At 29.5% G+C, this 16515-nt stretch overlaps 2 protein-coding genes across 2 annotated transcripts; both read left to right on the top strand.

The window, feature by feature from the left end:
• The first annotated feature begins 155 nt into the window (after positions 1-155).
• Positions 156-4935, top strand: LOC114185360 (auxin response factor 9-like). The gene is made up of 13 exons (XM_028073035.2): positions 156-660; positions 840-935; positions 1265-1321; positions 1421-1573; positions 1660-1744; positions 1838-1928; positions 2078-2242; positions 2399-2518; positions 2599-2671; positions 2760-2916; positions 3330-3829; positions 3932-4119; positions 4453-4935. Exons 1-13 carry the CDS (start codon positions 532-534, stop codon positions 4583-4585), a joined length of 1947 nt encoding a protein of 648 aa, XP_027928836.2. The 5' UTR covers positions 156-531; the 3' UTR covers positions 4586-4935.
• A 6710-nt stretch (positions 4936-11645) lies between these two features.
• LOC114184364 (sugar transport protein 1-like) lies at positions 11646-13703 on the top strand. The gene is made up of 4 exons (XM_085674090.1): positions 11646-11781; positions 11855-12185; positions 12537-13155; positions 13254-13703. Exons 2-4 carry the CDS (start codon positions 12028-12030, stop codon positions 13701-13703), a joined length of 1227 nt encoding a protein of 408 aa, XP_085530216.1. The 5' UTR covers positions 11646-11781; positions 11855-12027.
• Positions 13704-16515: the final 2812 nt, after the last annotated feature.

The raw sequence follows: 16515 nt of genomic DNA, 5'->3' as shown, positions 1-16515 counted from the left end.
AGAGTTTTTATAAGATTTTTTTTTTCACTGGATGTTGGTAATAGATAGAAACAGTGTCCACAGGTGCTACGCCACACAACACAAGGGTAAGGATTATGACAGGGTCTTATTATAAAATGGTCACACCTTCCAACGGAGTAGTTATGTGGTAGCATTTCGAGGAACGCCGTTTCCTCACAGAAAGAGATACTGAGTGTATATATATATATATACACATATAGATATATAGAGAGAGAAAGACAGAGCTGTCTGTAACGGTAGCAGGAGGTAGCATAGCAGACACGATTCCAAAAGCTGCTTCCTCTCATAAATTCCCTGTCAACGCATAATCATTCGTTTCAGTTATCATCTGTGACACCATCACACGGTGATCATCATCACTACTGCTACTACTTTGCTTTCTACAACCTTATGACAATCATCAATGATGTCACGGATTTAGATTAGTTCATCCAAGTAACATCGCTCAACTGAAAATCAAAACCACCACCAAACAGCAATATCAACACTTTTTCGTTTCAGCTTTAAACGATGTCGTTGCACCGTGGTGAAGGAGATGAGCTCTACGAGCAACTGTGGAAGGCGTGTGCAGGACCCCATGTGGAAATTCCTCGTGCAGGCCAAAGGGTCTTCTACTTCCCTCAGGGACACATGGAACAGGTTGGTTTTTAGTTACTTAAGGAAAAATCTTTGTTTTTTTTTTTTATCTGGGGTCGTAGGTTGTCTCAGAATGTTGGTGGTGCTGTTGTTGGATGCATGTTTGTTTGGTTGAGGCTTTTCTTTTTTCTTTCTAATTTTGTTTAACTGCTTTTTTACTTTATATGCTTTTGCGGCTGTAGTTAGAAGTATCAACAAATCAGGAACTAAATCAAAGGATTCCACTGTTCAAACTTCCCTCCGAGATCCTTTGTCGTGTCGTCAACGTCCATTTACTGGTAATTTTCTTTCTGATCCAAATTTCTTTCGTTTTTCTTCACCCTTATTTTTCGAGGAAAAGGAGAATAAAATGAAAAATCTTGTTTGGTTCTTAAAAAAAGGTCAAATATTCATCTTGGTTTTGTAGTTATCATGCAAAATTTGGTCTCGAGTTCTTTATTAATTAATTAAGTGTTCTCCTTCTGATTCTACTTCCTATTTTAAATTTCCTTATTTCTATTTCATAGATATCTTGTTTGGTTTCTGATAAAATGATTAGATTGGCATGAATTGTGTCATAAAGGTTGGATGGAAAACTAAAAGTTGGCTTGAATTTTGACGTGTTTAGGCCGAACCAGAAACAGATGAGGTTTATGCACAGATTACTCTGGTGCCGGAAAATAATGTAAGGATGTAGCTACCCCTTATGATTCTCAAAAAATTCATGGTCAACCTTAGATTCTTTTCTCTATTATTTAGATTTCTAATGGAACAAATGTCTTAGCAAACTGAGCCTACAAGCCCTGATCCGTGCCCTTCTGAAGTTCCAAGGCCAAGAGTTCACTCCTTCTGCAAGGTATTAACCGCTTCTGATACAAGCACCCATGGTGGCTTCTCTGTCCTTCGGAAGCATGCTACTGAATGTCTTCCAGCATTGGTAATACCACTGTCGCTTTGGTTTAACTTTTTATTGATTTTACAAAGGCTATGTTCTAACCTTTTTTTTTTTTTGTTTCATCTCAGGACATGTCGAAATCAACCCCAACTCAAGAATTGGTTGCTAAGGATCTTCATGGATATGAATGGCGCTTTAAGCATATATTTAGAGGTAAAAAATAAGAAAAAATTTCATTTGGGTCTTGGTTTGTGGTTACTAGTGGCCTAATGTTGCTGCCTTTGAACTATTTTCCTTTCTATCCAGGTCAACCTCGTAGACACTTGCTCACAACCGGATGGAGTACTTTTGTGACTTCCAAGAGATTAGTTGCTGGAGACACCTTTGTGTTTCTGAGGTACATACTTATACACATACATTTGATTTTATGTTTTCCTTTTTTCTTGGTTTCCTTCGCATGGTTCAGAAGATAATCTTTAACTATAAAACCATACTTTTTGTCTCTTTGGATATACAAGCTTTAGTTAAATAAGATTTTGTGTGTAGAGGGAGCAACGGAGAACTGCGAGTTGGAGTGAGGCGTCTTACTCCCGTTCAAAGCAGCATGCCATCATCTGTGATTTCTAGTCAGAGCATGCACCTAGGAGTTCTTGCAACTGCATCTCATGCTGTAGCAACTCAGACACTTTTTGTTGTATATTATAAGCCAAGGTAAAAGTTCTAATTGTTGCAAAAAGTATAGAGTAGAAACTCTAATGTATACAGTCATTTTTTCTTTTCAAACATAACTAGAAATCCATACTATAATGTTACTATTGAGTAGTCAAAGGAAGATTGTTGATGTGGAGATTGATTTTGTTTGCGTAGGACAAGCCAGTTTATTGTAAGTGTGAACAAGTACTTGGAGGCTATCAACCAAAAATGTAATGTTGGCATGAGATTGAAGATGAGGCTTGAAGGGGATGATTCTACTGAAACAGACAAAAGGTACCAAAATTTACTGCTCCAGTTTGTGTCTTTGTGGTGTGACATTTTCACTTTAGATGTTCTAAAACATGGTTTATCAGAATTTCGGGCACAGTAATCGGAGTAGAGGATATTTCCCCTCATTGGGTAAATTCAAAATGGCGATCACTCAAGGTATTGTGGTCTTTGTGTTTGTAATTATTCACCATAGTTATTTCTTGTGGTTCTGTGGTATGAATCTATTCTCATCATCTATTTACAGGTTCAATGGGATGAACCTACGTCTTTTCCAAGACCTGATAGAGTTTCACCATGGGAGATAGAACCCATTCTGGCTTCTGTACCTACAAAAATATCATCTCAAACTGTTGTTATAAAGAATAAAAGGCCTCGACAAGCAAGTGAAGTTTCAGATCTTGGTGAGGAATTACCTCTTTTAATCCTTTCAAGTTCTAAATAAAACATCAATTTCGTCCTTGAATTTGATATCACCAATCAACTTGGTTCGTAATAGTGAACTAGAAAGTTTAATTCCTAACTTTGATAACCGTGGTCGATTTAGTCTCTATGATTGGCATTATCAATCAAATTAGTTTCCAACAAAGAATCTAGTCCTGAACTACAGCTAAACTCAGGAACTAAATTTGCCATTTCATAATACCAAGGACTAAACTGACTAGTGGTTTGAATTTAAAAGACTAAGTTGTTGTTTTTCATAATATATCAAGGACCAAAGTTCCAGGTGGTGCTAATTTCAGGGTCCAAATTGATGTTTCACTCCCAAGTCTTGTACTGATTAATCTTTCTTGACACTGGTATTTCACTTTCGAAGGAGACACACCATTAATTGCGCCTACTTTCTGGGATCCTGGTCTGACACAGTCTGATATTACACAACTTGGTGTTATGGACGAAAGCAAAAGGAGTGAAAGTAGTGCTCACATGTGGCATCATAACAATAACAACAGCAGCAACGGTATATCAATGAATCAGAGAAAAGCAAGTTGGCTGTCTTCTCCTTCTCCTTCGCCTATTTCAGAAGCTCACTCCGAAAGATTGAACAGTGACCATTGCCTTGACCAGGTTGACAAGGAGATCAGCAAAGTAGAGCCTGCAACAGGGTGCAGATTGTTTGGAATTGACCTTATTGATCATACAAGGAGCAACTCTCTTTCTGTAGATCATGCATCTGCAGTAGCATCTGAGGGCAGAACTGATGCAAACCACGAGTCTGATATCTCAAAGGCTTCCAAAGAATGGAAACAAGAACAGCCACAAGTATCCCCAAAAGAGACTCAAAACAAGCAAATTTGTAGCAGAAGTTGCACTAAGGTGTTTGACATGTCACATGTGTTGTTTATTTAGATAAAAACAATAGTGTTGTATGAAAAATTACTGACGTAAGCCTTTTTGTTGGGCTCCAATGCCAAAAAGGTTCAAATGCAGGGGGTTGCAGTGGGTCGTGCTGTGGACTTGACCACATTGGATGGTTATGAACAACTTGTAGATGAATTGGAGAAGATGTTCGACATAAAGAGACAGCTTCAACACAGGAACAAGTGGGAAATTGTCTTCACTGATGATGAAGGGGATATGATGCTTGTTGGTGATGATCCATGGCCGTGAGTATCTCTTTATACACAGTAATAAATAGTGTTGTCTAGAGAATAGGCAATGCAGAAAATGAATAAAAAGTTATTAAGGAATATGTGCTTAAACATTAAGTGTTAGAACTTAATTAGGAACATGCATAACCTTGTTAGTAAAAGGGAAGAAAGATACGCACAAAATTGACTTATAAGGTTGGATTTACATCTATTTGTATGTTCTGAATTTGCCTTTATCTTTAGTCGGATCTCTAAGAACACTAACCAATTATTCATGCAATAACTTCTTTCTTACCGTTAATATAAATATAAAGTATAATGATTGATATGATTGTTATGTTCTTGTAGTGAATTCTGTAACATGGTGAGAAGAATCTTCATTTGCTCCAGCCAGGATGTGCACAAACTGAGCTCAGGGAGCAAACTACCTATCTCTTCAATTGAAGAGACTGTAATAAGCTCAGACACAGCTGAGACCTGAAACTTACATTCTTGCATGTCCTTTTTTTATGTGTTTGTTGGTCTTTTTTGCTTTTGCTGTAAGGTGTTAGTTTATCTTTGGCAAGGCAATTTTCATGTTACATGAGAAAAAGTGCTAATTGTAGTTTGATTTAGAGACTCTCTGCACACTAATAGGGTTCCAAAGACCAAATTCCATATTTTAATAAATTAGCTGTGAGAAGGAAAATTGAACTTGGCAAATGTGGACATTCATTTAATGTTTTGTATTTGGAAGGCAAGTGTGCCCAAAATTGTCATGAATTTCCATTGCCATTTGTGTGTATTGGAATTTGAATAATGTGGTTAAATTGCTGGAATTTATGTTTTTAAGGCATTGTGGTCCTCTTTTACCACCTGTTCTTCTGACCAATGGGTTTGAGACTGACAAGCTGGGGGACCACTAAGATACCATATGTATCAAACTGTCCTATTTCCAAATCTTTTTTCGACTAGTTCATATTTTTTTAAGGAAGTTAGCTAAGATAATTTTTTCAGTAAGTGTATTATTTTTCAAATTATTCATATTTTCTTTTCAAAGTTAATTAATCTTATTTCTTTCCAAATCTTCATTTCTTTATATTCTAGAGGGACACAGTGAAGTGGTCCTAAAACCTTGTGAGGGAATTTGGAAATCACCGAATTCCTTTATCATTGGGTTTAGAATTAGAACATGTTAATTAATTATTCTGATCAATATTCATATGATGTATATCCAAAAAAAAAATTAATTCTTTCCTGTAACTTGAAAAAATGTATTATGTCAAGTGCATGTTTGTGTCCAATCAAACCATGAACATGTGATAGTGTCAGTTCATACAGTAATTTCTCGCTGGCAAGATTCCAATGGAACTGACAGCATTACAACTCAACAGATATTAGTGTGAAGATAACTATGCAATCAGTGATTAAGATGATTTCTCCCCAGAAATTGCGCCAGTCTTACCATAACCATGTATCTCATTTGATGGCATTGCATACTTGTTTTTCTCTTCTATTGGAAGATTGAAAAATTCAGATGCTGCATCCTTCATTTTCTGCATTTAAGTTATTTTTGCATTCCATGATTTACAATCTGCAAAGGTAATTGCAGTCTCAAGCAGAGCATTTGATGAAAAGAAGTAAATATCCAACTTTTACTAGTATGTCAAAGTGATGCACTAATTATCTGATGAGAAATCTCTAAACACATTATTATTACCACATTCAGTTTTTGGACAACGAATAAAGCAAAATATATAGAGGCTTGAATGAAATCTTTAAAATTTGTAAGCGGTGATGGTTAAAAAGAGTAATTTGGTGAAGAATGACCTGAAAAAAACCCCATTCTTTGCATGCTACGTCCAACTTCAACAACTCCTCCTTGTTTCCATTTAAGAGCAATTCTAAATTAATAACAGGGATCTCAGATGAAAGGTGAGGCATATAGTTGGCTTTCTCCAATTCTTCTTGACTGGCCAAATATCTTTCAGGAACCTGAAAAGGATTATTCCTTACCATTTCTTGAACGTTATCTAATGATATAGACGGAGGAAAAGAGGGTGATTCCTCCACTTCAGTTGCTAGATCTTCATGTGCATTCAGACTCATCTTTGTTCAGCTAAGACTGTTAGTGCGTTTCCAATACATATATATTTGCTTTCATAAGCAAAGCGTTTCTTTACAGGGATTAGCATTTTCAACGTGTGTTAGGTGGAGATTAGTTTATTATAAACTTTTCTTTGATAATTGAATTTGTTTTTTTTTTCCTAATGTATATTTACTTTTAAAAGCAACACCTTTTTTTCATTGGAGGGATTAGGTAACTTGATATTCGTACAAAGTTAAAAAACTTGTTTGATTCCAACATGTTTTGGTCCGAGTTATCATTATTGTTCACCAACTCTTCTATCTTCTATCATTGATTATTTTCTTATTGCATTATTAAGGGGTCTCTATAACGGATTCACCGGATAAACACAACACCAAATAAGATATAAGTTTAAAAGGAATCACCTCCAATCCAAAACTTTATTCACCGGAAAGACACAACATCAAATGAGACATGAATCTAACTCACTTAAGGGATTGAAATCATTTCTAATTGAAGCATGCTTCAACCATTCGTTAGTAGACTTTCAATATTGTACTCATTAGAGAGATACAACACCAAATGAGACATAAGCTCAACCTACATAAGGGATTGATATCACCTCCAATTCAAAACCTTGAGATTTTATGATTGCTTAACTTTCTCATTTCTACTTGTAGAACTTATCCACACACACAACGATGGAGCTTACAAGGAGCAGAGGGTGTTGTGGCTCGCTCAATGACTAACCACTTTCTCTACTTTATGGATTTTCATAAAAGGAATTTTGTCCATCGAAAGGAGAGGGTTGTCCAAGAAGCAAGTACAACCGATACTTCAATTTTGTCACGTATCTGTGTCCAACACGTATTTGTATCTGATACTTTATGATACTTTATCGATACTTATCAATGAAGTATCTAATATTTAAACCAATAATATTTTTATGATGATAATAATTTATAAATTTTTATTTGAAAATATTTTATACATTTGATTTTTTATTTAGATTCACATAAGAATAATCATATATTTCTCAAGGTTCTAAAACAATTTGTATATTTTTCAATATGTATATATCACGTGTCGTGTCCTATTATTTTCAAAATTAGCATATCGGTGTATCAGATACGTGTCATATTTGATACACATATCGTATATGTGCATCATTCAAGAAGTAAAGTATGTAAATTTGCCCAACGAGAACAAAGCTCATCTAGCAACCCAACCAATATGAGGTCATTGAATTGTCACAAGAAAATTTTCATCCAGTGAGTAAGGCTACTCGATCCCTCTAGAATCTCAAAATGACATTTTCACCCAACGATTGAGTGTCTAGCCTAGTAAGCCTGCATAATTTTCAAAACTTTACACATATATCAAAAAATTTCCATCATTTAGTTCAAAATATTCCTTAGATAGAACAAATTAACCAAAATGATATATCTAACTTAATTCAACATATCACTAATTTATGGTCAACTAGGATACTCAATATCCAACATTTCAATAACTCATATGCCATCACATTCTACCAACATACCACAATAATCACTACTTAGAAACAAGTATTGCAATTCGTTTTCAAAATTTAGTTCATTTAACTAAATTAAAGGTAGAAATTCAAACTAGCCTCTGTTACCTAGATTAAAGAATCCTAACTCAACTTTACTCTCAATAGCTCTAACTCTCATAGGTTACTCTATCTACATAAAGAAAACTCATATTAAGGATTTGAACATACCTTAATGACCACAAGAAAATAAAGATTCATCTAAAGCTCTCTTGAGCCACATGCAATCATATAGCTATCACATACAATCATATAGTTAAACATAGTTTGTTACTTATGATCTTTATGAAGATAATCAATTATTTTATCATAAGATATTATTTGTAAATATCTTGAAGATACTTTCCTAATATTTTGGAGATATTTCCAAATATCATAAAGGATGATACATAATCCCCCAAGCTCAAAATCCATAAATGAGATGCAAGTGGACTGAATTGATGGATGAATGAGTTTTATCATTCACTAAGTATCAACATGGATAATTAATTGTAGGTTTAATTAGTCGGATGATACCCACTTTCATTTAGATGTGTTAGTTTGATACCCACTTTTAAAAAAGGGTCAATCGAGTTCCAATTTTTGAAAATATGACTCAATTAAGTCCATTTCAGAATAAAATTATTAATGTCGTTAACTGTATTGATATTTAGAATGAATTACAAAATTAATATTTATATTTATATTAAAATTTAGTAGTAAAATTCATGAATAAAGTTAGCGACGTTAATAATTTTTGTCTAGAAGGGACTTAATTGAAACACCTTTTCAAAAGTTAACTTAACATGAGTTTAGTTTCTTAAAACTAAACTTATTTATAATACAATCCAATTATTATTATAAATAGTTTAGTATTTTTTAGTTTAATATAGTACAATTAACTATAATTTAGTATAGTTTAGTAAATTATCCCCAGCCCTAGTTATAGACTATATTTATTTATTTTATAAGTTTTTGAAAATCAAATTATATCAAAATTTGAGATATGGACAAATTTCAATTGTGCATTGAACTAAAAATATATTTAATATAGAAATCCATAATATATATATATATATATATATATATATATATTTAAGTATAGTTTTTTTAATTTTTTAATTTTTATTTCAACAACTCATCATGTGACTATTAAGGACTTAATATAAATTATTATTTCAGATTGTATAACAACTAAAACGATAAAAATGATAAAAATAAGAGAGAATAATTAATTAAAAATTTTAATTTGTCAAATACTTTATTTGAAGAAAAAATTATTTAATAGCCAGAATAAAAATGCTCATATTTTAAATAATTGAACAATATCTAAACATAAGAAATATAAGATGAGATAATCATGTATTTTCTTTTTTCGATTTTTCAATCAACAAAAAGATGAAAGATAAAATTTAAACATATATGAAATTTGTTTATATTTTTTTTTATATAAAATATTAACTTCACATTTAAAAACGTGGATTATCAATTTTATATATTTAATTATTTGGAAGCCATATAAGTGTATAACAATAAAAATAAAAAAAGAATAATAGATATATATTTTAAGTTGAATTGTTGACCGAATTGTTGATACTTATTTTGTTTATAAGTTGGATTTGTATAATGTTATTATCTTTGATTTGAATTTTATGTTGTTTATAATTAATTTGGACTTGGATTAAGTGAAATGTTGCTTGCTAGTATCGGTGAAATTTCATTGAAATTGACAAGAAATAATGTAAAAAAAATTTGGAAATAAAGAAAAATATAACTTTTACTTTGAAAAGTTTATTATTATATACAGATTTACATACAAAATTGACTGTATGAATTTGACGCAGCATTATCTAAGGATTATTTCATATATATAATATTTTACATTATGTACGAATTTTTTTCATATGTAAATTACATACGAAATATTCTGTATGTAATATACAATAAATAAATAAATATATATATATATATATATATATATATATATATATATATATATTTTGGTCATTTTTTTCGTATGTAAATTACATACGGAATATTTCGTATGTAATTCATCGAAAATTACATAGAAAATAATCCGTATGTAATTTACATACAGATTTTAATACCTACGAAAAAATTATGTATATAAAGTTACATACAATTTTTTTTGTATGTAAGTTTACCAACACCTGGTTTACATACAAATTTTTTTTTCGTATATAATCCGTAGAAAATATCTAATTACATCTGAATTTTATATATTACGTACAAATTTTGTCCATAGAAAAATACATTTTTTTTTAGTCTTAGATATAAACGAATTTCAATTCTACATTAAATCAAAAACATATCTAATATAAAAAAAATTATTTTGAATATATATATATATATATATATATATATATATATATTCATACTATCTGTTATTACTATGTAATGACAAAATTAATGGTAGATTACCTACTAATTAGAATCGTTACTCAAATAATGAAAAGTGCAAAACATAAAAAAAAAAAAAAACATAATAGGAATAAATCACCGTTGGCTCCACAAATAAACATATTTTTCATGTTTAGGAAAATAATATTAAAGGTTGAAAAGTCAGATATAGAATTAAAAGTATTTTAGGTTTCCAATACTTTATTTTCTAAGGGTTAATAAAATTTTAATTAAGTAATTAATAAATTAATATTATTTTAAATAAACACTTGAAAGAAAGTTTTAATTATGTTTTATTCATTTAAGTATACATTTCTTTTTATTTTTTTGATGTTTATTTCAACAACTCATCACGTGACTGTTAAGGACTTGATATAAATTATTATTTCAGATTGTATAACAACTAAAACGATAAAAATGATAAAAATAAGAGAGAATAATTAATTAAAATATTTAATTTTATCAAATACTTAATTTGAAGAAAAAATATTTAATATCCAGAATAAAAATACTCATATTTTAAATAATTAAACAATATCTAAACATAAGAAATATAAGATGAGATAATCATGTATTTTCTTTTTTCGTTTTTTCAACAAAAAGATGAAAGATAAAATTTAAACATATATGAAATTTGTTTATATTTTTTGTATATAAAAGATTAACTTCACACTTACAAAACGTGGATTATCAATTTATATATTTAATTATTTGGAAGACATATAAGTGTATAACAATAAAAATAAAAAAGAATAATAAATATATATTTTGAGTTGAAATACTTATTACATTATTATCTTACTGTATATCATTAAGTTATATAATATATATATATATATATATATATATATATATATATATATATATATATATATATATATATATATATATATATTGAACTTCTGAGTTATATTTTATATTTATGATAGATAATATATACTTAAAGAAGCATACAAATACAAATTATAACTAAAGATATTTAAAATGGTAGATTGAAAGAGATAAAAAGATTGAGAAAATATTATGTATGCATAAGATTGCTGTTAAATTTAAATTTAGAAGATGAAATATATATTTAAGATTAATTTTTAGTAGTTAATTTGTTATATTATTCCATAAGTATAAGGGATAATGTTAATAATAGTACATAAAATTTGAAATTAAAATTTTATATGTATGATCTTTAAAAGAAATAAACCAAGGGTATTGGATAATGATTTAAGATAATAAGATTTAAGATAAGAAGGTAGAAAGATATTATCAATTATGAATTATCGAATACAATTAAAGGAAAATAATAAATATAATAAATAATGAAAGATAAACTAAATGATAAAAATCTAACCGAAACATTTTGCTTATAAATTAAGTGCATCACTATTGTATTTCAGCACTTCTACTGTGTGTGTTTTTCATAGTGCTACGGATAGTCGAAGCACCTTTTTATTTCTCCTCATTCTTATTAGAGTCACACTTTTTTTCTTTCAATATTGATTTAGAATGGCAGGTGGTTTCATCTCAATTGGTTCTTCCGGGGGAAAGAATTATCCTGGAAAACTGACTTTTAGGGTCTTTATGACTTGTTTTGTAGTTGCATTTGGGGGTTTGATATTTGGATATGATCTGGGTATATCAGGTATGTGTAACATATCTATCTATCCATATAATGTTGTTTTGTTGATTACTCATATGTGCATGAATATGTACAGGTGGCGTGACTTCCATGGATCCTTTTTTAAAGAAATTCTTTTCAGAAGTGTATCAAAAGGAGAACAACATAAAGTCTTCGGACAATTAGTACTGTAAATTCGACAGTCAAACATTGACGTTCTTCACATCATCTTTATATTTGGCTGCTCTGGTTGCATCAGTGTCAGCCTCCATGGTGACTCGACTCTTCGGAAGACGCCCTACCATGATATGTGGTGGTATGCTCTTTCTTATAGGAGCTGGAGTCAACTTCTTTGCTCAACATGTTTGGATGCTCATTGTTGATCGCATGTTTCTTGGTTTTGGAATTGGTTGCGCCAATCAAGTAATTTACCTATATCTTATTATATCAAGTTCATATTTTACTTTGCTTTCTTAAAATATACTACTCATTAAACCATACATACACACTTTTATTTTTATTTTTATTATTATTATTATTAGTGTTATTAGTATTATTCATCTCAACATTTTATATGTTGATGAGAATTTTTATCCAATAAAACTTTATATGCCATATGAAAAAGAGAGTACAAGTTTTCACTATATTTAATATTATTGTATAAACATAAAACATGACTTTTACATATATCACGTTCTTATTTTATTTTCTTAAAAAATATTACTTATGTTATTCATCATGATTTTATGATTACATTATTTTTTTTTTACGGTCTGTGCCAATCTATATGTATCTGAGGTTGCTCCATATAAATATAGAGGAGCTCTTAACATGATGTTCCAAATGGCAATTACTATTGGTATTTTTATGGCCAATGTTCTCAACTACATTTTTGCAAAGATGGAAAACGGGTGGCGTTACAGCTTAGGTTTTGCAGCAGTCCCTGCCATCATGATTGCGATTGGTGCATGCTTTCTTCCAGATTCACCAAGCTCTTTGATCGAACGTGGTCTCAATGAGAAGGCTAAGATAGAACTTATCAAGATTCGAGGAACTACAGATATCGAACACGAGTTTGAGGATCTTGTGGCAGCGAGTGAATCATCCAAAGTAGTGAAACACCCTTGGGTCTCTTTATTAAAGAGACAATACAGGCCTCAACTCACATTTGCCATAGCCATTCTGTTCTTTCAACAACTTACTGGCATGAATGTGATAGTATTTTATGCTCCTATTTTGTTTAAAACCATCGGCTTTGGAGCTAATGTTTCTCTCATGTCTGCCATGATCACCGGGGCCTGCAATGCAATTGCCACTCTTGTATCCATATTCACCGTCGACAAGTTCGGGAGACGAACTCTTGTCTTACAAGGAGGGATACAAATGCTTATTTGTCAGGTAACATCTTCTTTTAACATGATCTCTTTAACGCTCTTTTGATGTTATTTTACTAGTATAATGTGATTAATTTGTTGTTTTGATTTGGTTTGGTGCAGACTATGATAACTGCGGCAATTGCTTGGAAATTTGGACTTGATGGAAACCCAGGAATGTTGCCAAAGTGGTATGCTATCATGGTTGTATGTGGCATATGTATGTACGTGGCAGGATTTGCATGGTCTTGGGGTCCTCTAGGGTGGTTGGTTCCAAGTGAGATTTTCCCACTTGAAGTGCGTTCTGCTACACAGAGTATCAATGTCTCTGTGAACATGATCTTCACCTTTGCCATTGTGCAAATTTTCACCTCAATGCTATGTCACATGAAGTTTGGATTGTTCATTTTCTTTGCATGCTTTGTCCTTGTGATGAGTACATTCATTTACAAGTTTCTGCCAGAGACTAAGGGAGTTCCCATTGAAGAAATGCATATTGTGTGGCAGAATCACCCTTATTGGAAAAAGTTTGTCCAACCTACTAATGCAAGACCTATTAATGAAGAGTGTTAGAATTTTTCTTTTTATATTAGAACATTGTTAGATATTTTACATCAGAGTATTGTTAGCAATTTTTTGTATTTCTTTTTTATTTCTTTATTGACATTACTTTAACTTATGTTAAATTCAACTTCAATAATAACATTTCTACAATATTTATGTTCATACAATGAATTTAATTTCTAGTTTGAGTCTAATTCATAAAAGAATTGAGATTTCGTGACCCAAATATTAGGCGCAGCAACTAGTATGAAATTATAACCATGTGCTTTATTTTGATAAAATAAAAATAATTTCAAGATATATATATATATATATATATATATATATATATATATATTAGCAATATACATTAATTTTATTATAAATTATTATTTAAACACCATACTATACAAAATATTATTGAATAGATAAACGTGAGAGAAATATTAAATTTACATTGGTGGAAACTAAAGTCTCATAGATCACAAATATTATACTGCTTTTAAAACCGAGCTTTTCAATGAACACTTATCTATATGATTTATATAATAAATCACGAAACAACAAATAACTAAACAAATTTAAAAAATATTAAAAATGAATCAAATTAGTTTTAATTAAGTTAAGGCTGATTTAAATATTAATTCCAATAAATACACATAATAACTATTAATAAAAAGATTAAAAAACAATAATAACTTACTAAAGATTAAAAAAAAACTTAAATAACTATACATATTAAAATTAAATAAAAGTAAAATCTATATAATCTGATTGTTAAGAGCAATGGAAATACTTGGGTCCTTGATCTTGTATTTTAGATTATAATACGAATTTAAAGATTCAAATTTATTACAATAATATTTTGTTATTATTTTAGTAGCTTTGTTTTTGCATATCATTGGATAGAACAAGGATGATACAAAGAAAGGATATGATGTTGTAGACAATTTTCTTTGGGTGTGATTATGTGTCTTATGCAAACACCTAAACATATCTTTTCTATAAAGAAAGACGGGTAAAGTTATAAAATTATTTTAGTTAGTTTGTAATATATAGTTTATTATATTTGTTTTTATTTATTGAACTATTATTTATATATATATATATATGTATATATATATATATATATATATATATATATTAAATTAAAAAATAATTAATATTATAAATTAAATTTTATTAATACTTGTTACATTTAAATAAAACTATATATACAAATAAAACAGCCTATAGAATTTTTTAAAAATAAATAAAAATAATACGAAGTTTAACAACAATTTAGTTAATTTACAAATTTTAAAATTAGTTATATAATAATATATTTTTATGTAAGAGACAAACATTTACTTTATATAATATGTTTTTTATCATTTTATATTTATTGACTTGTTTATTAAAGTTAACTAACTAAAAACTTTTGAATTAGCTTATCAGTTACAAAAATTTAAAAGTTTATGTTTTAAAATTTTACAGAGGTCAATTTATCGATTAATTTTAATCGTAATCGATTAAATTTATCATACATATAAAAATATCTTACTTAAAAGGTGCACGCTATATTTAGGATCCCTAATTCATTTTTAACAGCGTAGAATCTCTCCTTAGGTCATGGTTTGGTATAGAAAAAATGTCATCTAATTAAGGGTATTATATATTCAATCTTACAAACACTTTTGACTACATAATCCATGAAATGATGTCTAATTATTCTACGTTTTGTTTTTATATAATAATAAGATTCTTTGTTAGAATTATAGCATCAACATTGTCATATTTTAAAGGAATTTGTTTAAGAAATATATCAAAATCATTTAATTGGTGTTTTATCCAAATAGATGGAGTACAACAACTACATGCAACAATATATTCTGTCTTAGTAATGGATAATGCTACACATGTTTATTTCTTAGAGTGTTTTATGTGTAGTTCTTTGATTGATATACAAATATGCCATTTTTAGCTAATTAATTTGTAGACAAAAAAAATTGTTTATTCACCCATCATTTACCTTAAAAATTCCTACCGCATTACTTTAGAGAAATCCTTGCATAACATAGGATTAATAGATACATATATTCGTACAAAAATCACAAATCACACACTATTAGATTTTTTTTAACAAATAGGGTTGAGTCAACATTCCCTCTTTTGAAGTTGTTTTCGTGAAGAAAATGGCTAGGTCTTTCATTCTAGGATCTAGGTGTTTGATTCAATCTATATCAAGCTTTTTTTTTTTTTAAATTGTAGATATGATTTGGATGTTTAAAATTAATGAAGCCAGGTGGTTACTCTAAATAAGCCTCTTCCTTGATAAAATCATTTAAAAAGACACTTTTCACATCTATTTAAAAAGGTTAAAAACCATTAAAGATGCTTTTAACAACATTTTCTTGTAGATTTTAGTTTTGCCACTTGTGTATAGCTGTACATTTGGTGGAGATAATATTTACATCCTATAATATTTACATCCTATGTACAACTTCGATAAATTGTTTAATAGAAATTATATTCATATACAAAAATAAAAAATAAGTTAAATATATTTTTAGTTCTTTAATTTGAATGCGAAATTAGAATTTGTCTCTTTCTCAAACTTTTTTATATTTTGCATTGGAGATTAAGACATAAATGAATGGATCTAATTATTTCAACCTAACTGTATCTTTTAGGTTTTCAATATAACATCCCAATTTTTAGCAGTTTAAAAAAAATTAAAACATTTTATTATGAATATTTCAAAAAGCAAATAGTCCAATGTATGTAGTATATTAGTACAGTCATATCAAATAGGACTACAATGATATCACACACATACATTTTCAAGCTATTATACTATCCT

The sequence above is a fragment of the Vigna unguiculata genome, chromosome 5, assembly GCF_037176805.1.
Source record: "Vigna unguiculata cultivar grain cowpea cultivar isolate G323 ecotype 2 chromosome 5, ASM3717680v1, whole genome shotgun sequence".
NCBI classification, from domain to species: Eukaryota; Viridiplantae; Streptophyta; class Magnoliopsida; order Fabales; family Fabaceae; genus Vigna; species Vigna unguiculata.
Note: the sequence above shows the minus strand (reverse complement) of the source record. Positions and strands in the feature narration are given on the sequence as shown.